The sequence below is a fragment of the Acartia tonsa genome, chromosome 10, assembly GCF_053477335.1.
Source record: "Acartia tonsa isolate MP-2025a chromosome 10, ASM5347733v1, whole genome shotgun sequence".
Classification (NCBI taxonomy): Eukaryota; Metazoa; Arthropoda; class Copepoda; order Calanoida; family Acartiidae; genus Acartia; species Acartia tonsa.
The window spans coordinates 39,843,863-39,867,349 of NC_137269.1; the positions used below are offsets into that span (position 1 = coordinate 39,843,863).

At 37.2% G+C, this 23,487-nt stretch overlaps 1 protein-coding gene across 1 annotated transcript in view; it reads right to left on the bottom strand.

The window, feature by feature from the left end:
• Positions 1-18,122: 18,122 nt before the first annotated feature.
• Positions 18,123-23,487, bottom strand: part of LOC145330051 (uncharacterized) — a 14,435-nt gene continuing 9,070 nt past the window's right edge. Inside the window, exons 5-10 of the mRNA XM_080174589.1 lie at positions 23,314-23,370; positions 22,542-22,757; positions 21,921-21,985; positions 19,997-20,103; positions 18,689-18,794; positions 18,123-18,225 (exon numbers count right to left, since the gene is read on the bottom strand). Of these exons, the coding sequence (XP_080030715.1) occupies positions 18,205-18,225; positions 18,689-18,794; positions 19,997-20,103; positions 21,921-21,985; positions 22,542-22,757; positions 23,314-23,370 (572 nt within the window). The 3' untranslated portion in view covers positions 18,123-18,204. The remainder of the gene's footprint in view (positions 18,226-18,688; positions 18,795-19,996; positions 20,104-21,920; positions 21,986-22,541; positions 22,758-23,313; positions 23,371-23,487) is intronic.

The window sequence follows — 23,487 nt, forward strand, 5'->3', positions numbered from 1 at the left end:
GTTTGATGATTACTGTGACAACAACAGTCTGTGTGGGGGGTGATTCTATCGGGTGAGGGAAGGCTTAGATCCTTTATCCTCAGGGCTGAGGTGGTTCTGATAACTTGGTGGTTGAAGGGGAAGGTTCCGGTGCTTAAGAAGGGAGAGAGAGGGGTAACACCCCTCCCTCCACTTGCAGGACAACTGAGAGATGAAATCAATACCGTTATCTGACATATTTGCAGGTGGCTTTACAATTGTAGAATAACAGGATTTAGCTGGGTGCGTAGCATCACTATAATGTCTTGGTTTCTGCATGGCCCAGAGTTGCCGAATACCACAACTCTCCCCTCGGAAGGCTGGGAGGGGTTGTCTGCACCGCCAGACTTCCGACAGTGGTTGAGGCCTTCAGTTTGTTGTCCTTGTGGAATGGGTCCGCCAGGACACCAGCTGCTGAACAGTGGTAGACTCCAGCCCTCCCCAGGTCGAACGGAATCTGCTATATCTGCTGGAGTAGCTGGTCCTGTTGGATGTTCTGGCCGTTGGATGTGTACTTCTGAGGCCACCCTGGCAACCTCCAGGGGTGGCACAGCACATAAGGGGGCTTGGACCAACAGCCGCCTGGTATACACCTCTTCAGGTTTCTCTACTGGGCTGGTGGTCTCCATCTTGTTGGTCACCTTGCTGCTGGCAGGCTGGCTACTGGATGCAGGCGCAGCTTCTTCGCCCTCGGGGCTGGTCAGGTTTATTCGGCTTCCAGGGTCTCTGTCAACGCGGGCAGGTGGTGGTTGCCATACTGTAGGAACGTTGCCTCCCTCAGGCTCATCCTGGACATTGGCAGGGTGGTGCATGGCAGTCAGACATGCAGGGTAGGGGAAGGTAACAGTCCATCCCCTGTGCCGGAGGCTGTCTTGGGTCTGCAAGGTTGGCTCCGCTCTAGTTGGCTGGGGGACAGGCCAATCCACGGCCACTGCTGCTGGTGGACTGGAGGCACAAAGCTCCGGATTTCCTCCCCTAGCCTGAAGGTGTCCAGGCACATCGTCTCCATCTTGGGTAGACATAATTGTTGGGGATCCTCTACTTCTATGGTTAGGCTCGGCACTTGGTGCATCTAGTTGAGTTACTCCCCAGGCAGCGGTCAAAGCTTCTTCAGTTTGGCTGGTAATGGCTGATATCCTGGTTCCTGGGGCAGATGCAGGGGGCGCAGGCAAGTTTGACCCAGCACAAACTTCCTGGTACACCAATGCAATACAATTACCCTGGCTTGGTTGAGGGAGATAGACAGCTGGACGCAGTTGAGGGTGAGGGACAGCTGGACTCTCCCTGCTGGCTGGGGGCTCTGGCTGACTGGGGGTGACGGGTGTCACCCCTTCCTCTGGGGCTGCGGGCTCGTTCCGGGGTCCAGGTATCTCAGTGGCGGCGACGGTTGTCGCCCTAGGCACCAGCGTGGGGGCGCTGGATAGCACCCCCCAGTCTTCACAGGGGTCCAGGTCTCTCGGTGGCGGCGACGGTTGTCGCCCCAGGCACCAGCGTGGGGCGCTGGATAGCACCCCTCAGTCTTCACAGGTGGCGGCGACGGTTGTCGCCCCAGACATCAGCTTGGTGGTGCAGGGAAGCACCTCTCGTTCTTCCCAGGTGGCGACGCCGGTTGGCGTCCCATACATCGACTCAGACTTGCTGGCTAGCGCCTCTTGCCTCTCCCGCTCGGCGGCCGCCAGGGCCTCCCCGTACACCGTCCCAGTGGCGCTGGGTAGCGCCCCTCGGCTCTCGCTGGGGGTGACAGGGGTTACCTCCTCCTTCGGGGGACGCGGTCTGACGGGTACCATCATGTTGAGGCCGACCGGCAGAGGCCGCAGGACTTCTGGCTCCGCAATGTTGGTTGGCTGCACGAACTCCGGTCCCATGTGGTTGAGGCTGAAGTCCAGGCCAACCCGGTTGGGTTCAGCCGCTCCTCCCAGCACGTTGATCCTGGCCACTATGGTCCCAATCTGAGACACAGACTCCTGGGTAGCCGCGGCCCCAGCGGCGGCAGCTGGTTGGGGTGACGGCTGGGCATCTCCCTCCAGGTAGACCTGGGTGTCAGACTGGTTGTATGCAGGTTGTTGGGCTGCCTGGTGTTTCTTCATTGCCTGGTCCCAACCGGTTCTACACTTGGCGGCTGTGTGGCCGTTGAAGCAGCAGCGCTCCTTCGTCCAGCTGGGTCCCATCAGTCCGGCTTCCCCAGGGTGTATCAACCTGCCAGGTCTCTCATCCTCCAGTTGGGGCACCAGCTGACAAACAGGGTCTCCCCTACTAGGGATCAGGCAGTGCTGGGCTGCTTGTGGTGGCTCCTTGGTTACATTCAGCCTCCTCCCCATACACACAGGTCCCTTCCAACCAACAGCGGCTCTCCTCTCCTGGGTGGCGAGGCCAGCCTCGGCCTTAGCTTCTGCAGGTGCTTCTCCACATGAGGGATCCTGCCTCCAGTTACTCCAGGTAGTTGGTAGCAAAGGCTGTTGATGGTGCCAGTCGGAAGGGGGGCTATGATCTCTGGGGGGTATCTGTGGCCAGTGTGTGGACAGGTACCCACAGTTGAACCGGCAAGGCCCAGAAGATGCCATACTGATGGTAGCCTGAACTGGGTTCTGGACTGCCAGCGGGCTGTTGGTAGCCACCTGAGTTAGGCCAGAGTTGCCAGCTGATATTGCGTCCCTGCCAGGCTCTGTCAGCTGCTGGTGGGGAGCCCCTGCGGTGATTCTGGTTTTGGCAGGGGGTGGCCTTCTTATTGACTTCCCTAGCTGGAGCTCTGCATCCTGGTGGGCCTCCATCTTCAGCAGCATGGGGGGACTTGGCTGGGTCATGTGCAGTGGTTCAACAGAGTAGAGGCATCTGGTCTTGGAGTGTGGGGGAACAGCCTCACTGCTGCTGGTCAACCCTGCTCCCTCCGTGCTGGGTAAGGCCTTCCACTGCAGCAGGTCACCATTCTCCATCCTTATGCCGGCCCCCTGTTCCATGCCTGGGGGCTCCCAGGGAGGCTTGGGTGGCGGCTCCCCCACCCCCAGGTACGCGTCGGGCATCTGGGTGAAGAGCCTATTCCCCTGGGACAGCTCCCCATCCTCCAGGTTGGTGAGGCCAGCGCCAGGGAGGACCTTTCCACCCCAGACACAGGTGGTACTGGCCCTAGGGCTGGGCCCCTTTGGAGTCTCAGTTCTGGTGGTAGTGCCCATCTTGGGGCTGGCCACTAAGTCTCTGAAGCTTGTCACCTTCTCATTGGGCTCAGTCGCATCGTTCAACACTCCCGGGAGGACACATACAGGTTCAACAATCCCCAGTCCAGTATCTCCATTTCTTGTGCATTGAGCACCAACTGTACAGGAGCTGTGCAGCGGACATTCAGTCACCCTTCCAGACAAGGGCATCTCAAGGACCAGGGGTCTGTGACCTGGCATGTGTTTTATGTTCACTGTACTCAACACAGTAGGCCAAAGTAATAACAGAAGCAGCACCTTGTATGAAGAAGCAGAGAGTGGTGGTGTACAGATGTTGGTGGTTATGATCCAAATGAAGGCTTCTGTCCACCACAGTGCCAGCAGCATGCCTAGGCACACAGTTAATGCCCAATCAGGAATGTCTTCTATTGCCGCACGTTGGGCTAGGGGCTGACAATTTCTCATCTTGTAGATATAGGAGCAGAGTAGAGTAGCCGCGCCGCAAAGAGGCTCGAGCCGGCTCACCCCTATTATAGATACTATAGCTGTGTAATTAGGGTGGTAGTCCACGTAGCCGTAGGCTCTGTCCTCCTGGCTCAAGAGTTTCGGTGGCTGGAGTGTCCCCATGATAAGTAGCAGGGGGTTGGTCTGTTGGTGCCAGCGTCTTGTTTAACTGTTGAGCCTGAGTTGTTCTCCTTTCCAGTATAGCTCTTGATTTCTGTGATAACCAGCGGATCTTAGCTTAGAGATAAAAGGGAATATGTTAGGTGTCCATAGATGTCTCTAGGAGCGTATCCGCTAGTAGATATATGGATATGTAGGCTATCTATATATGGCTACACTCCCATATATATATACGTGTATAGGAATATCCGCAGAGCTAGCTAGCTTTCCTCCTTGCTCCAAAAAAATCACGCTTCCTCTGTATATAGTTCACAACTATGAGGGTCTATGGTCAAGGTACACACCACCACTGCCCAGTGTGGGGCATCAAGTCAGGCTATTTCCACAGGGTGGGCGTACTTTCGTTAAGTTACCATATCAGTCTCCAGTGTTGTATGGTGAGGTTAGTATTCACTTACTTGCAACCATGATACAAAAAAAACAACACTATTTATCACTTGGTTGCTGCACAACTTAGTATTGAGTTGTTAACACTTAGGTATTTATATATACATATATTTTGTTCACTAGCCACTCAGCTTTGAAGTATGGTTGGCAGAGCTAGGAAGATGTTGAGGGTCTGAGCTGGTCTAAGGAACTGATTTAGTTTTCCTTATCACACTGTAGATAGGGAGGGAGGAGCTTGCAAGTTTTTCTTCTAAAAAAATATCTCTGTTGTATGCTATAGAGTGGCCCCCTCTCCTGTGTGTGTGTGTGTGTGTGAAATCCCCTTTTCTTGCAACGCGCCTACGCGCCGTCAGAGTGTGCACACAGGTAAAACGCGCCTCTATCCCTCAATCTGCTCTCTCATTGGTCCGCTTGATCTCTTTTTTTCCGTTGAATTTTTTGTGCGTCCCAAGCTCTGCTGCGCGACCCGTAAATGGCGCTCTGTTCTCCCGGTCGCTATCTCCACACCGTGGGCGGACTTATTCAAGTGTGGGTAGGAGGGGGAGCGCGTGAGGGGACGGGGTGGGCCCCTCCCCTTCCATTGGGATAAGGGGTGTATTTGTTGTGCTGAAGGCTTGGGGGTCAGATTGTTTATCAATGCATTGTTATATTACATCTAGGTTCTATTTTTGGCTTTATCACAATACACAACAAATTTGCTTACCAAGCCTGTTCTATTTTTGGCTTTATCACAATACACAACAAATTTGTTTACCAAGCCTTGCCCATAAATCTATTGTTCAGCTTTCACACTAGGGTGGTAATCCCTAAAATGTGATATAATATCTGTTTTTCTAGATGGGTGGCTGCGCTGTAGCCTCTCAGGATACTTGGAGTTAACGTAGTTTTTCTTCTGCTTGGTACACTACACTCGTATTTTCGCTCACAGCTCGCAGCTATTTGGCTTGTTTCAGCCTGTCGGCGGCAGGGAATGTCCCGTCCTGCAGCGCCGTGTATCCGAATCCGGCTGGTGGAGGCAGGGAATGTCCCTTCCTGCAGCGCCGCTGGTTCGGATCCTGCTATCTCTTGCAGTAAATGTTGGCCTATTTTCAGCCGTTTGCACTTATTTGGCCTGTTTCAGCCCGTCCGCAGGCCTGTTTCAGCCCTTGAGCGCTCAATCCTCCGTTAGATGTCGGCGCTTCTCGCGGTTCTCCGTCAAGTTTCGCTGCTCTCCGCAGTCTCTCGTCCGATTTCGCTACTCTCCGCAGCTCGGGTTCCGCCACACTTAGTGGTCTTTCGCTAGGTTTTGCTTCCACAACTGCCGGATACAGAGTTAGACCTTGCTATCCAGGGTGGGTAATTCAGGTTGCTTGTGTCAGTTTTGCCAGTTTCACTGCTGGGAGTACCTTAGCCTCAGCTGCGCGTCTGCTCTACACTTGTGGTTTGCCGTAATCTCACACAGCTGTCACCAAAAGTTGTGGTATCCGCCTAGGTTAAATGGCAGACACCAGAGTTCAAATGACTACGGCAGTGCGAACAGACGTGGACACATATATTATAGAGAAGCTACGCTTCTCTAGCAATCACTAAATAATAAACAGAGTCTATTCAGTTGTTCCTTTATTCAGGGTCTAAGGTTTACTAAAGTTGTACAACATAATATAAATACATATGGATTAGGAATAGAGATAGTTAAAGGTAAATCATACAAGTAAAACATAGATAGTTGCAATGGTTAGGTAGATGGCTATCGCTGTCCGGGGGAGGCAGGATAGCCCCTGGAACAGCACAATAGGTAGATAAGCATAGAGGGGTTGAGTGGTAGGTCTGGGTACTAAAAGGGAAGGTTTGATGATTACTGTGACAACAACAGTCTGTGTGGGGGGTGATTCTATCGGGTGAGGGAAGGCTTAGATCCTTTATCCTCAGGGCTGAGGTGGTGCTGATAACTTGGTGGTTGAAGGGGAAGGTTCCGGTGCTTAATTGTAAAGCCACCTGCAAATATGTCAGATAACGGTATTGATTTCATCTCTCAGTTGTCCTGCAAGTGGAGGGAGGGGTGTTACCCCTCCCTCTCCCTTCTTAAGCACCGGAACCTTCCCCTTCAACCACCAAGTTATCAGCACCACCTCAGCCCTGAGGATAAAGGATCTAAGCCTTCCCTCACCCGATAGAATCACCCCCCACACAGACTGTTGTTGTCACAGTAATCATCAAACCTTCCCTTTTAGTACCCAGACCTACCACTCAACCCCTCTATGCTTATCTACCTATTGTGCTGTTCCAGGGGCTATCCTGCCTCCCCCGGACAGCGATAGCCATCTACCTAACCATTGCAACTATCTATGTTTTACTTGTATGATTTACCTTTAACTATCTCTATTCCTAATCCATATGTATTTATATTATGTTGTACAACTTTAGTAAACCTTAGACCCTGAATAAAGGAACAACTGAATAGACTCTGTTTATTATTTAGTGATTGCTAGAGAAGCGTAGCTTCTCTATAATATATGTGTCCACGTCTGTTCGCACTGCCGTAGTCATTTGAACTCTGGTGTCTGCCATTTAACCTAGGCGGATACCACAACTTTTGGTGACAGCTGTGTGAGATTACGGCAAACCACAAGTGTAGAGCAGACGCGCAGCTGAGGCTAAGGTACTCCCAGCAGTGAAACTGGCAAAACTGACACAAGCAACCTGAATTACCCACCCTGGATAGCAAGGTCTAACTCTGTATCCGGCAGTTGTGGAAGCAAAACCTAGCGAAAGACCACTAAGTGTGGCGGAACCCGAGCTGCGGAGAGTAGCGAAATCGGACGAGAGACTGCGGAGAGCAGCGAAACTTGACGGAGAACCGTAAACATTATCCTGTATCAAGCAGTTTTTCAACAAATTTACTTACAATTTTGCTCCGATTGTTATACATTTATATAATGAACTTTATTCGTAAGTGTATTACTATTTTGAAATTGGATGCGTTGTGTAACAAAATTTTTCTTGATTTTCAATGAAAATTAAAAATCGAGGTTTAAGAAAATGTACAGCAATATAACGGCTATTTAAAAGGACAATTTCTATTCAGTTTCCTTAATTAGATAGATATATTGGAGATAGATTTTTAATGTTTTACTTTGGTTATAGATTAAAAAGTTTGAACATACCTGAGCGCTAGAATAGACTTATGGTACACACAAACACACATGAACATTTACTAAATACACCTTAGGATAATCTATAATATCAATGAACTCTATTTAGTTTATTTCTTCTTTATTTATTTTATTTTATTTATTTATTTTATTTATTCCAGTATGGCTTACATTTTAGGAGTTGAGTATACAGTTGCTTTGCATAAATCATTATACTGTGGTACGCACCCAGCTAAATCCTGTTATTCTACGGGTACATGGCAGATTTACCACTAGCAAAAATACAGTGATAATACTGTCATAAACACAGTGATTTGATGTCATAAACACAGTTTTACTGTCAAATTCACACCTGCATTTTTTGAGGGTATGACAAAAATACAGTTATTGCACTGGCATATTCACAGTTTTGCTGTCAATTATACACCTACAAATTGACAAAAATACATCCATTTAATTTATGATTTGTCAATTATACACCTAATTATTGACAAAAATACATCTATTAAATTTATACTTATTTATCCATAATATTTAATACATAATATAATACAGTTAGGAGGTTGAAATCATGTTTATAAAAGCAAATATAATCTATGATGATGGTTTTGTCCCTATAAAAAATGTAATGTATAATTCCATTTTTCCCCTCTCTTGGTAATGATATCATAATGGCCGACATGATTTTTGTATAAATGTACCATTCCACTTTCAAAAGAGGCGAAACTTGAATGGTATATTCAAGTTTACATACCAGTGTATTCATAAACATTGATATCCTTTATTAAATCAACATAATAGTATTGTATATAATAGTTATTTTTTTAATTTTACATAAAATTTTTATAATTATACATAATATCTTATGCATTTTTACAACTAACATAATTTAAAAATATTATGTATGATTTCTATTATGTCAATGTCAAAAGAGTAAACCACTCGCATCTTTTAAAAGTGGAATGGTACATTACAAAATTATTGTTGTGTAAATTAATTTAACTATAGGCATTAATAATTATAAGTTATTACAACTTGGTTAAAATACTTATAATAATGTAAAAATATTTAGGTGTATTTTTGTCATCAAAACTGTGAATTTGACAGCTCATTGAATTTCATGGGTGTGAAAATGACAGTAAAACTGTGTTTATGACAGTAGTAAAGGTGTAATTTTGACAGTGAATAAAACAATCTTGCCAAAAACACAGCTAAAAACGAAATTGACAAAAACACACCCAATTAACAGGATTTAGCTGGGTGCGTAGCATCACTATAATGTCTTGGTTTCTGCATGGCCCAGAGTTGCCGAATACCACAGTATAATGATTTATGCAAAGCAACTGTATACTCAACTCCTAAAATGTAAGTCCATAAACATTATCCTGTATCAAGCAGTTTTTCAACAAATTTACTTACAATTTTGCTCCGATTGTTATACATTTATATAATGAACTTTATTCGTAAGTGTATTACTATTTTGAAATTGGATGCGTTGTGTAACAAAATTTTTCTTGATTTTCAATGAAAATTAAAAATCGAGGTTTAAGAAAATGTACAGCAATATAACGGCTATTTAAAAGGACAATTTCTATTCAGTTTCCTTAATTAGATAGATATATTGGAGATAGATTTTTAATGTTTTACTTTGGTTATAGATTAAAAAGTTTGAACATACCTGAGCGCTAGAATAGACTTATGGTACACACAAACACACATGAACATTTACTAAATACACCTTAGGATAATCTATAATATCAATGAACTCTATTTAGTTTATTTCTTCTTTATTTATTTTATTTTATTTATTTATTTTATTTATTCCAGTATGGCTTACATTTTAGGAGTTGAGTATACAGTTGCTTTGCATAAATCATTATACTGTGGTACGCACCCAGCTAAATCCTGTTATTCTACGGGTACATGGCAGATTTACCACTAGCAAAAATACAGTGATAATACTGTCATAAACACAGTGATTTGATGTCATAAACACAGTTTTACTGTCAAATTCACACCTGCATTTTTTGGGGGTATGACAAAAATACAGTTATTGCACTGGCATATTCACAGTTTTGCTGTCAATTATACACCTACAAATTGACAAAAATACATCCATTTAATTTATGATTTGTCAATTATACACCTAATTATTGACAAAAATACATCTATTAAATTTATACTTATTTATCCATAATATTTAATACATAATATAATACAGTTAGGAGGTTGAAATCATGTTTATAAAAGCAAATATAATCTATGATGATGGTTTTGTCCCTATAAAAAATGTAATGTATAATTCCATTTTTCCCCTCTCTTGGTAATGATATCATAATGGCCGACATGATTTTTGTATAAATGTACCATTCCACTTTCAAAAGAGGCGAAACTTGAATGGTATATTCAAGTTTACATACCAGTGTATTCATAAACATTGATATCCTTTATTAAATCAACATAATAGTATTGTATATAATAGTTATTTTTTTAATTTTACATAAAATTTTTATAATTATACATAATATCTTATGCATTTTTACAACTAACATAATTTAAAAATATTATGTATGATTTCTATTATGTCAATGTCAAAAGAGTAAACCACTCGCATCTTTTAAAAGTGGAATGGTACATTACAAAATTATTGTTGTGTAAATTAATTTAACTATAGGCATTAATAATTATAAGTTATTACAACTTGGTTAAAATACTTATAATAATGTAAAAATATTTAGGTGTATTTTTGTCATCAAAACTGTGAATTTGACAGCTCATTGAATTTCATGGGTGTGAAAATGACAGTAAAACTGTGTTTATGACAGTAGTAAAGGTGTAATTTTGACAGTGAATAAAACAATCTTGCCAAAAACACAGCTAAAAACGAAATTGACAAAAACACACCCAATTAACAGGATTTAGCTGGGTGCGTAGCATCACTATAATGTCTTGGTTTCTGCATGGCCCAGAGTTGCCGAATACCACAGTATAATGATTTATGCAAAGCAACTGTATACTCAACTCCTAAAATGTAAGTCCATAAACATTATCCTGTATCAAGCAGTTTTTCAACAAATTTACTTACAATTTTGCTCCGATTGTTATACATTTATATAATGAACTTTATTCGTAAGTGTATTACTATTTTGAAATTGGATGCGTTGTGTAACAAAATTTTTCTTGATTTTCAATGAAAATTAAAAATCGAGGTTTAAGAAAATGTACAGCAATATAACGGCTATTTAAAAGGACAATTTCTATTCAGTTTCCTTAATTAGATAGATATATTGGAGATAGATTTTTAATGTTTTACTTTGGTTATAGATTAAAAAGTTTGAACATACCTGAGCGCTAGAATAGACTTATGGTACACACAAACACACATGAACATTTACTAAATACACCTTAGGATAATCTATAATATCAATGAACTCTATTTAGTTTATTTCTTCTTTATTTATTTTATTTTATTTATTTATTTTATTTATTCCAGTATGGCTTCGAACCCGATTAATATCTGGTGGATTATAACCGGTTTTCTATACTGAAAAATCATGTATAGCATTGTATTACAGACAATTGTGCACGAATATTAAGATAAAAATCATGAAATCAATATCAGTTTTGTTAACCTGGGCCTTTGGTCCCTCGGGGATAACAAAACTTGTTTTAATCTTAATCATAATTTTTTTCCTTTTGATATCCACGGAATGCTGTCTATAAAACGATTCGATTAATAACTATTCTGATTGTTGCTGTGCTAATTATTGGAATGTACTGTAATAAAGGTACTAAGAAAGAGAGGTAATCAGGCTCCACCAATAAAAATATCCCGGGAGAACTCGGCAGACCTGCTATTGGGTAGAAACTGTACACATTTTGGTATGAAAGGCCTTATTTTTTTAATTTCTTCCCAATAAAAAAGTCGGCTATAAACGGTCGAATTTCTTAATTAAAACCTATAGATCAATTCGTTTCAATAGTTTTCAAATTTAGTGAGAGATTGATGCTAGTAGCACTACTCCTTAATTTTTAATAGCTTTTAAAAAAAAATAGGGAAACAACTAAATAATAAAAAACGAGTCTACTCCCTTTCCATTTTTTATAAGTGCAATTTTAATTTTGAAATTAATTGTCACAATTCCAAGTTTTTAGAGGATTCGCTAAAGAGGTGGATGAAAGTAACCCTAATATGAAAGATTGAAAAAATATGGCATATGATACTTGATTGTTTTTTCTTTTGTAGGTTTATATATTGTATGAACTGAAAAAAAAAACTACAAGCCGATATAAACACTTCCTGAAAATTGAGCATTAATTATTATTTCATATGTTGATGAGATCTTAAAAGACATACCATGCTCAACCCTATTTAATTTTCTTTAAATATCTTCTTTTAATTAAAGAATCTGGTTAGCGTACACTTATTCAAATATTAAATTTCAGTTCTTAATTAACAAACATTTGATTCCTTTTTTTTTTAAAGATAATGTTGGAATCTAAAATAATTTTATCATATGCAGTGTAATAAATAAATGTACAATATTATTTGTAATGGTTATAAATACTTTAATTACTAAAGAAATCTAATAAACTAGTTTTGGTTCTGAATAAACGTGCGGCGATTAAAACTTTTTAAAAGAATAAATGATTTTTAAAACTGTTTAAGTTTCTACCTTACCTGTTTTTTTATTCTTTTTTAACAAAAAGATTTTAGCTGATTCTAATAAGGTTTCAACTGTTACAATTTCTTAATAAAGAAACCATCTAATAGTTCCTTTTTCATTATGATCAAGTTCTTTACTATACATTAGTCTTCTTCTCTCATAATTCTATTTGTACTGTGATTAAATAATAATGGTTTACGGTTGTTCAGATTCGACAATAAAATTGTTATGCTCTACTTACAATATTGGAGTCCTGCCAGCATTGAGTAATCTTAAAGAGGAGAAATTTGGAAAACCATCAGAATATTGTTTTTATCAACAATTGTTTATCTCTAATACTAAATAAATTGCCTCTCACTTTAATTGTATGAAAAAAAGAAAATGGCACAAATATGCAACTTTCTTGGATTTCAATCTTGGCGGCTACAGGAGACAGCTAAATCTAATTATAATTTCAAAGTGCCTAAACAATACAAATTCACATGTTTTATGCTTTTTTTTTATACAAAAAGTAATATTTAAGTTAAGCTTAATAAAAACCTTTGTAGGACATAAGAAAGGCCATTGACAGGTATACCTAACACCAGACGAAAATGGCAATAAATTACACTTTTTATTTTTTTCTTTAGTGCCTTTTTTTGACCGTTGATTTCTCGTTGTTGGGCATGACAATAGTTACTCAAAAGACATATTGTCTGATTCCACCAATAGAAGAATACGAAAGGATGACAATAGAGTTACTCAAGAGACATATTGTCTGGTTCCACCAATAGGAGAATACGAAAGGATGACAATAGAGTTACTCAAGAGACATATTGTCTGGTTCCACCAATAGGAGAATACGAAAGGATGACAATAGAGTTACTCAAGAGACATATTGTCTGGTTCCACCAATAGGAGAATACGAAAGGATGACAATAGAGTTACTCAAGAGACATATTGTCTGGTTCCACCAATAGGAGAATACGAAAGGATGACAATAGAGTTACTCAAGAGACATATTGTCTGGTTCCACCAATAGGAGAATACGAAAGGATGACAATAGAGTTACTCAAGAGACATATTGTCTGGTTCCACCAATAGGAGAATACGAAAGGATGACAATAGAGTTACTCAAGAGACATATTGTCTGGTTCCACCAATAGGAGAATACGAAAGGATGACAATAGAGTTACTCAAGAGACATATTGTCTGGTTCCACCAATAGGAGAATACGAAAGGATGACAATAGAGTTACTCAAGAGACATATTGTATGGTTCCACCAATAGGAGAATACTAAAGGAACATACAAGAGATCTCATTGGTAGAAATTGTGAACACATATCGTTAGGCAAGGCCATAGTTTTTCAATTTGTTCTTATTATAAGTCAGCTATAAATTGTCGCATATTTTAGGATAAGGCTTTTCTTTAGTAAATTAGCCCGTCTAAAAATTCTTCTGTCCTACAATGTGAAGCATATGACAAAAAAATTAATTAGTTATGAAATTCTTTTAATAAAGTTAGCTTTAAAATTCATATTATTAAATAAATTTGTCTCAAATTCCGATGCCAGTATCTAGTATATAACAAAATGTAAACAACAGTTCTGTCTGCAAAAATTCCCTTTTTAATTTTTAATGGGGTCAGTTGGACTATCTAGATATACTATGTCTTGATATTTCTTAATTTCTGAGATAGAAGGTCGTTTTATGCCCACTAGTTATACTATTAAGTAATGGAATAGTTATTTATCGCATCGTGTTATAGACAGTTTTCTGCGGATAATTAAATGAAAAATGTAAGAATAAAACTGTTATTGATTCTATGATTTTAATTTTTTGTTTAATATACGTGGAACATTGTCTGTAATTCAAAGCTAAACATGATTTGTCAGTATAGCTGAGTACCAGTTTTAATCCAGCGGATATTAATCGGTTGGGAAGCCATACTAAAAATAGTATTCCTCTTTTGCTGTTTTAATCTATGTCGAAGGGTAATGCCAAAGACATAAAGAATTATTTGACAGAGTTATGTCTTTATAATGTATTTTTTATGTATATAGTATTATTTATAGAAAAGTATATTTGTAAATAGGTTTATATGGAAATTATAAGAAGATAATCTCAAGGAAACTGTATATTTTTAGAACTATAGGTACTCTTTAACTTAGTTATGACAGACAAGATGTGTATTCTTTTATGTGTATCTGCCTATCTGTCTGTTTCCAGCTTAAATTCTCGCTAACTGCTAGGACGATAAGGTTCTCCTTTAAAATGAAGCTTAGGAAAGGTTTACACTTGTTTTGGGTGATGGTACCTCCCCCTCTTGTAATAACCAAAAAATACACCTCCTAATTTTGTTTGCTTTTTCTTTCCAACATCAAAAGACTATTTAGTTCCACCAGATTAAAAGTTCTGAACCATGTTTGCAATGGCCCTTTAATTAAACAATGCACTGGGTGTGTCTAAACAATGTCTATTCAAAGAAGTAACATTTTCCCAATTATTAATAAAAAAATATTTTAATAAAAATTAATTGTCTAGCTTCCATAAAATAGATTAATCAAACATTTCAGTAATTATCAAAATATCAAATCTTTTTTTCTAGGGAAAATTTTTCTTGACATGCTGCCAGGGTGGTGTTACCCTCCCCAAAACTAGTTAAAAACCTTACCAGTACCTATTTGAAGCTACACTTTAAAGTAGAATCATATTGGTTCATCAGTTAGCAAGACTTGTGAGTTGATTATTGTGTTTTGATGTATAGGAATGAGATACTACTAAATATTTTATAGTACTTTATTATTAGGTATATACTTTTTTACATTATGAGCACTTCTTAGTTTCTTATACAAAAAAATCACGCATGAACAAAAAAAGCCTAAAAACTATCCTAAATTGTTAAACATACATAAACAATTGATAGTGTATCAAAGAAAAGTTCTTTTATTCCTTAAATAATACAAAATATTTTTTTTTTTCATTTTGACTTCAGCAATGCCATCAACTTTAACACATTGAAGATGAAATACTATTTTTGTTCTAAAACGCGCAATTTTCAGAGTTAAAACATGATTAATACCTTAATCTCTTCCTTTAAACTTACTTGACAATCGGAAACCTTTAAATCAACACATTTATTAATGTCTAGGAGTACAGCTCTTCACAAGTATTTTTACCTGGAGGTCGATTGTGGAAAAAGCATGGCCTAATATCAAATTTTTTTTTCATAAATGGAATAGTCTATACTTGTGTAAATTATGGTATCAATTCTAGATTGGCTACATTATTCTAACTAGTTCTATAACTGATTAATCTGTTTCCAAAAATCTAGCTTTCATTCTTTGAACTTCTTTGTACTGTTTTTTTTGTCAAAATGATAAAATGTTTTAACAAATAGTCCTAAATAGATGAGATAATATAACTAAAAAAGGATATCCAGGGAGGTTGGCTTAATCTTCCCTTATTACCTCTTAGCAGATGAACTATCCCTTCCTGTTAAACCTACATGAATTGGACACAAAAAATACATTTTACATGAAAACAACTTTACAGTAGCGAAGCTAATTTAAAATTAAATTTTTTTAAACCATAGATTAGCAAACAAAGCTCTTTACAACCGCCCTCTGTTTGCTAGTGGAACAGGGGGGGGGGGGGGAGCAGTTTGAACACTTTCACATAAATAGTAAGCTTTGAGGCACATGTTTAATTAAAAGTTTTGCAGAATATTTCTAGACTGACCCATAGTATTATAATTTAGAGCTCTATCTTGTATATGGGCCTCAGAGCGCACTGTTTCCGTGAAAGTGTACACCCCCCCCCCCCCTAATTTAAGTTTAATAAAGACATAGAGTCATTCTAAATGTTTTAAATTACAAATCCATTCATAAATACTAAATTTTGACACTATTTAATAAGAACATTTATTTGTATTAAATAAAAAAAAACAAGGTTCACAAAATCCATAAGCAGCGAAGCACAAAATCTATTGTAAAACAGACAAACGGACAAAGTGAGTCATAGAGCTGATTATCTGTTAACACAAAAAAGAAAAAAAGAGCAGTCTGACCGCTATGGATGTGTTACATTTAATTATGCTCCATATTTATTAAGAGATATAAGTTTTCCGGAATTGTAATGTAGGGAGTAGATTTGAAATCTGCATCAAATTTTAAGGATTTTTTATAAAATTCGTTTTTTGTATAATTCTTTATCTAAAAGCGGAAATACAAATTAAGTTAATTAATTTTGGCATCTGTGATTGGTGGATTTAAAAAATCTGCGCTCTGATTGGATGTCGTACATCATTCAACCAATTAGAGCGCAGGTAGTTTAAAATCCACCTATCCTATTGGTCAAAATTAATTAACTTAAAATGTATTTTCGCTTTTAGATAAAGAATTTTACAAAAAACGAATTTCATAAAAAATCCTTAAAATTTGATGCAGATTTCAAATCTACTCCCTACATTAAAATTCCGGAAAACTTATATCTCTTAATATTTATGTGAATAGAATTTTCAGCCATCTATCTTTTACAGGAACTGAGAAAATCATGTCCCTCCCCCCCCCCCGTTTTGTTTCTAACAGATGAACTGACAGACTGATGGACGGACATTTCGAAATTAAGAGTAGCTTTGCTACTAAAATAATAATACATTAAGAAAATCAGTTGTGAAAATATGAGTGGCTTAAAAGCAGTCCAACTGCTATGGATGTTTTATACTTAATTATGCTCCATATTTATTTAACGTTTACAAGAAGTTTCAGTTTTCTATCTTTTATAGGAGCTGAGAAAATGATGTTTCCCCCTATTTGTCTCTAAAAGACGGATGGACATTTCAAATTATAGAGTAGCTTCACTACTAAAAAAAATAATACATTATTAAATCTTATTTAATAAGGATGACAACATCCATTAAAGCAAAGCTCTTAAAATTAAATAGAAATTGATTATAATCATGGTTGCCGTTTAAGATTTGTAATATTTACTATACCTTATTTTAAAGATATAGAGATATCATGGATGCTTATATTCATCACAATTATTGGATCTTCGTTTAGGAAGGCCTAAACAGCTATTTGTTAAATCATTTTATCATTTTGACAAGAAAAACAAGTACAAAGAAGTGCAAAGAAAGAAAGCTAGATTTTTGGAAACAGATTAATCAGTTATAGAACTAGTTAGAATAACGTAGCCAATCTAGAATTGATACCATAATTTACACAAGTATAGACTATTCCATTTATGAAAAAAAAATTTGATATTAGGCCATGCTTTTTCCACAATCGACCTCCAGGTAAAAATGACTTGTGAAGAGCTGTACTCCTAGACATTAATAAATGTGTTGATTTAAAGGTTTCCGATTGTCAAGTAAGTTTGAAGGAAAAGTTTAAGATATAAAACTCATGTCAACTCTGAAAATTGTTCAAATGAGAACAAAAATACGGTTTTAACATTTTTGTGTTGGCAGCCATGACTTCAACTAATTCTATAAGGAAAATAAAAAATCTCTCTCTATTGTTAGAAAAAATCTATCTGGTCAGAATACTAGTGTAGTATCCTATAGAAAACTAGATTAAAAGTCAGGGAGCGTTAGGCTATTTATTACACTAGTCCCCAAAATTGAAAATAAAGATTTCTTATTCGTTGGCTTAACAACTTGGGGGACTTTTATCGATTTTTGATGGTTGGCACATAAAGTCGAGTATAAAAACGTTATTACCAATTTTTGTAATATACAGAAGGAATAGATTTGTGTATCTACATTTGGGATGTACATTAATTTATCGGTCATTGTCTTATCCTTAGATCCCTGATTAAAAGTGCTAATAGGGAAACAACAAAGTAACGAAGCACAAAACAATGATGATAGACAAGCGGACAAATCAATTTATGGAGCATATTTTCAGTGGTCATATAATATTGTAATATAACTTTAGTTCTGAATAAACCTTCAATCTGTAAACACTTGAAGTATCTTGTTGGATAGAATCACTGGGCTAGGGGCTCTTTCGCCGGACTTCGCCAGATAGGGGTTGAAACGCTTCACCCCTATTATACATATAATAAAAGCATTTTATGTTTAGTTTTGATTATTAACATGATCTTTATTTAAATTTATTCTTTAATATATTTTTACATTAGTTTAAACAGAAAGCAAACTATATTGTTTATATTAACAGAAATTACAAAACACCTCCAAGATCCTAAAATAAAAAAAGTTAAAGCTGATTTGTATCTTAGAGGGAGTTATAGAGAAAATGTTTAGTTCTCTTAACAAAAAAAAACTCAGAAGAAAATTTTTTGAAAATTTTGACCAATAGACAGACGGACAAAACAATTGATATATTAGTTTTGCATGAATCATAGGAATCTTCAATAACAGTTACGGACTGACAGACAAAGTAAATCATAAAGTAGCTATGCTACTAAAAAATTCGAAAATATATTTGCCGATAAAATAATTTCCTATCCTCCCTTCGCTAAAGAACCCAAATCTCTTACTTTGCAAATCCAATCAACAATTCTAGTGGTCTATAAAGTCTAGAGGTGAAGCCATTGGTTGTTCATACAGAACAGATAAAATCATTATTTCATAAATAAAAATAAAGATGGAGAAAAAAGTAAAGTTTGCTAAATTTCGAGTAGCTTCTGCAACTGCAAGTGTACCTTGTCAAATTCCACAGGCTGAATCTGACCATCCTTGTTAAGATCAAGTGAGGAAACAATATCATTTGCAAGATCCAAAGAAGAAGAGTCAACGTCCCCAAATATTCTAGATATAAATGGTTTTATTGAAATATTAACCATTCAGGATTGCACTCACTAACTGCAGCAAACCTCCTGCAGGGCGCCTAAACACTGCATTAGGCTAACCTATGTCCAGGGCTAACCTAAACTAACTATATTCAACCCAGGGGTGTATATTTTCCAACCTACTCGAATTTCTTTACTTCTTGGGAAGGAGGGCGGGGGGGGGGGAGATGCAGTGACAAAAAATGTACACTCCTTTAAACATTAAAGAACCTTACTTCGCCTATTTAATTGCTAATTTGTTTAAAATGAGAGCAATCTTGTATTTAGTAGCAGACCATTTAGTAAGCCTGGAAAAAATCTCTATTTAAAAACTCAAACCCAGGACAAAATAATTTTAATGGGCCGTTATTTTCCTAGCTTTTCAATCCTTCCTAAACTACGTGAATAGTTATTTCTCGTATCGTATTATAAACGGCTTTCCGCGGATATAGAATGTACAATTATAAGATAAAAACTAGTTTTTTTAGCCCCGAGGTGCCGAAGGCACCGGCTAAAAAACTGGTTTTAATCTTATGATTGTACATTAAGATATATAAGTTTTCCGGAATTTTAAAGTTAGGGGGAGATTTGAAATTTGCATCAAATTTTGAGGATTTTTTATAAAATTCGTTTTTTCTATAATTCTTTATCTAAAAGCGGAAATGCAATTTAAGTTAATTAATTTTGGCATCTGTGAATGGTGGATTTAAAAAATCTGCGCTCTGATTGGATGGCGTACATCATTCAACCAATTAGAGCGCAGGTAGTTTAAAATCCACCTATCCTATTGGTCAAAATTAATTAACTTAAAATGCATTTCCGCTTTTAGATAAAGAATTATACAAAAAACGAATTTTATAAAAAATCCTTAAAATTTGATGCAGATTTCAAATCTCCCCCTAACATTAAAATTCCGGAAAACTTATATATCTTATTGTACATTTATATATTCGTAGAAAACTGGATATAATACGATGCTAGACATAGTTTTTTTTGTATGGATGAGAACCGGTTCCCATCCACCGGATTCGAATGAATACGAGAATATATTTTACTATTATATCAGTGGTGTGCACAGTTAATTTACTAGGGGGATGTAAAGCCTTGAGCCGTGAAAAAAAGGGGAAGGCAGTCCTACCTAATTTAAGGTCTTATGCACCCCACTGTATGAGATTGTCTTACCTGGCAATTTCCTTGGTATCCAGGCTGTTGGATCCATCCAGGTCCAGTCTCTGGAACTTTTTGATGGTTCCTTCTAGGCCACTTAGCACTGATCTTTTTACCCTTTCCTTTACAATTTTTTATTAGGATTCGATATGTACAATTTTTATTTTTTGTAGGTAAGTTTTAAAATTCTAAATAGCAAATTAAATTTCGTATTTAGTGGTCAAGGAATTCTTACAGCCTCTTACCCTGCAGTATTTTCGATACTCTATTTTCTAAAAACTAATTTTATGGACATTGAAAAGTGTAGTGTAAGAGATATAAAATCTTATTTACAATATATTTTTTAGAAAACATTTTTGTAAATTGTAGCATTAAAAAAATTTCTACACACCCAATTTAATTATAATGATCCACTATGTACTGTGGGGATACAAAACAACTACTTCAATTTAGAACCAAACTCCAGTTTTAGTCCCGTCTTTGTCCCACTATGCAAGTATTTATTAACAAATGATCAGGGGCGTCCAAGCTTTTTTTTTTGGGGGGGGTAAAAAAATTTAGGGGGGGGGGTAATTCATGTTTGGGGGGGGTAAAATGGCGCGCGAAGCGCGCCGAAATTTTTTTTTACCCCCCCCAAAATTTTTACCCCGGGGGTAAAATTTGATTGGGGGGGGTAATTACCCCCCCTAAAGTCTGTTGGGGGGGGTAAATACTCCCCCCAAATCTGTTGGGGGGGGTAATTACCCCCCCCAAACTAATTTACCCCGGGGGTAAAATTTTTGGGGGGGGTAATTTAATTATGTAAAAAAAGCACCTACCTAATCTATTAAGTTAATAAGTACTATCTTATAACATAAAGTAGTAAGTAAGGTTTATTTGACTATAGCTTCAGATTTCATTACTTTTAATACTGAGTTCTCCTTTTTAGGAAAGCTTCACATAGATCCCATGATGGTTCCACACTATTATAGGTCAATCCTTTGAGTGGTTTTAGGCTATTTTTCTCCTCCCTTTTTACCCTTTAGAAAACACGAGTTCTTAGATGCTAAGGGCGCCACTACTATTCAAATATATAGTAGTATCTCATTTTTTAGAACATAAAAATACAATAATTAACTCACTAACCAATGAACCAATATGATTTTACTTTAAAGTGAAGCGTCTTATAGGTCCTGGTAAGTTTTATAACTAGTTTTGAGACACCCTGACATCCTCCCAAAAGAAATCGCCTATAGAAATTCTTTTTCATTATTTAATGATATATTTAATTTAGTTAGGTATCTATTTTATGGAATCTTCAGTGCTTTACAATTACATCATAGATCCCCGGGATGGTTTTAGCTCTTATAAAGGCCCAAGCAAATAAAACATGATCAAACTATTAAATTTTTTGTTATCATGGTTAAGAACTGTTTTAACTGGTTGGACAGTAAAAATTTTTTTTAAGAGCATTCAATTTGGGGGGGGTAAATACCCCCCCCAAAAAAAATTTTTTAAAGAACATTTATTTTGGGGGGGGTAATTACCCCCCCCAAAATGATTTGGGGGGGGTAAATACCCCCCCCAAAATGATTTGGGGGGGGTAAATACCCCCCCCAAAATCGTTGGGGGTGCCTACGGCACCCCCAAGGAGGGGGTAATTTTTTTTTGGGGGGGGTATTGTTCACAAAATTTTGGGGGTGCCAAATGGCCCATTACCCCCCCCCTTGGACGCCTATGCAAATGATATTTATTTATCGCATCGTATTATAGACAGCTTTTAAGGTCTAACAAAACTGCTTTTAATCTTCTAATTTTTTATTTGATAATCATGGAAAATTGCCTTTAATAAGATGTCATACATGATTTTTCAGTTTGTCATTAGAACCGGTTCTAATCCAGCGAATATTAATCGGTTTCTAAGCCATACTAAAAAAGGTATTAATTATACTAAACTTACATATTGTGGACCAGCAGCATCTTGATTCAGCAGATGAATATCATTTGTGTCGACATCAGTCACTTCTTAAATAATAAATAAATTAATTGTAATTATAAAGGTTATTTCTAAATGAATAAAAAGATTTATAAAAAATGGTTTTCATAAAAACATTTATTTTATTTTTTTATGCACACTATTTATATTACAAATCTAACAAATAATTGAATATATACATATATGATATTTACAGTTTTTACAATTAATTTTTTTTGTGGCGGTTTCCTCTGTATTGAATATATATGAACCACAAATTTTTCTTGCATATAATTAGGTTAGGTGAAGTAGAAGAAATTAGTCATGAAGTAATAGTATCCATATGTTTAAGACCCCCTAGGGTTAGAGCTACCAGCAGGGGCAAGAAGCATAAATAATAAGGATCGGTTCTTATAGTAAGTGGTGAAAAGCAATGAGGGAAACGGTTGAAAATCAAAAGTTTTTAGGTGTTCAGGCCCATATATGAACAAGCGTTACCTTATTATGGAGTACTCTAAAAATATTATTTTCCATATTATTTACAAAAAAAAAGGATTTTATGGCTGTTTATTTACATAGTGTCTGAAATAATCGCTCTGATCCCACCTTCTTCGCCATACCCATCATCTTGGTCAGGTATAACTTCTTCATGAGATATAATCATAGGCTTCTCTGGTGTCACAACTGGTCGCTCAGATATCACTATGGGCCTTTCTGATATCACTATTGGTGGCTCAGATATTATAATATTTATAATTCTTCTAGTAGTTGTAGTTGTTGTAGTTGTAGATGTTGTAGTTGTAGTTGTTGAAGTAGATGAATCTTATAGATTTGTCGTCTCAAATTAGTTTTATTTGCTGACAAAATAAGAAGGGGATTGGAGGATTTTTAAAAATGGAGAAATTATTTATATTGTTTTTTGTCCATGTGCCATATCTCCAAAGTTGAACGATAACCTCCAAGGGAATATACAACTTATAAAACATTCGGTTACTTAATATTTAATAACAAAATTTAAATATTGGTATTTCCTTGAAAATTGTCTTTTAAACTATGAAAAGGACATAAAAGGCTAAAAACAAAAATCATGAGAATACTTATTTATTATCATATTAAAGACAACTTTCCGCGGATTTGAAAATGAAAAATCATGAGATTAAACCAATTTTTTTAGCCCTAAGTGGCCGAAGGTCCGTGCTAACAAAACGGGTATTAATTTCATGATTTTAATTTAAATATTCGTGAAACATTGTCTGAAATATGATGCTATACATGATTTTTCAGTATGGCTGGGAACCCGTTCTAATCCAAAATATAAATCGGTTTTACACTTGGAAAAAATATTACTCTGTAGTTTTGTGATAATTATGACACGCGCCTGGTTTATAAAGATCATAACAAGGTGGAACTTCTTTGCACAATCCAAAAGATTTATCTTAAATTCATTAATAATTCATTAAGAAGCTGTTAAAACAAGAATGACAACATCCATAAAAGCGAAGCACTGAAACGGTAGGACAAACGGACATTATCACTTGTATAGTGTCTAAAC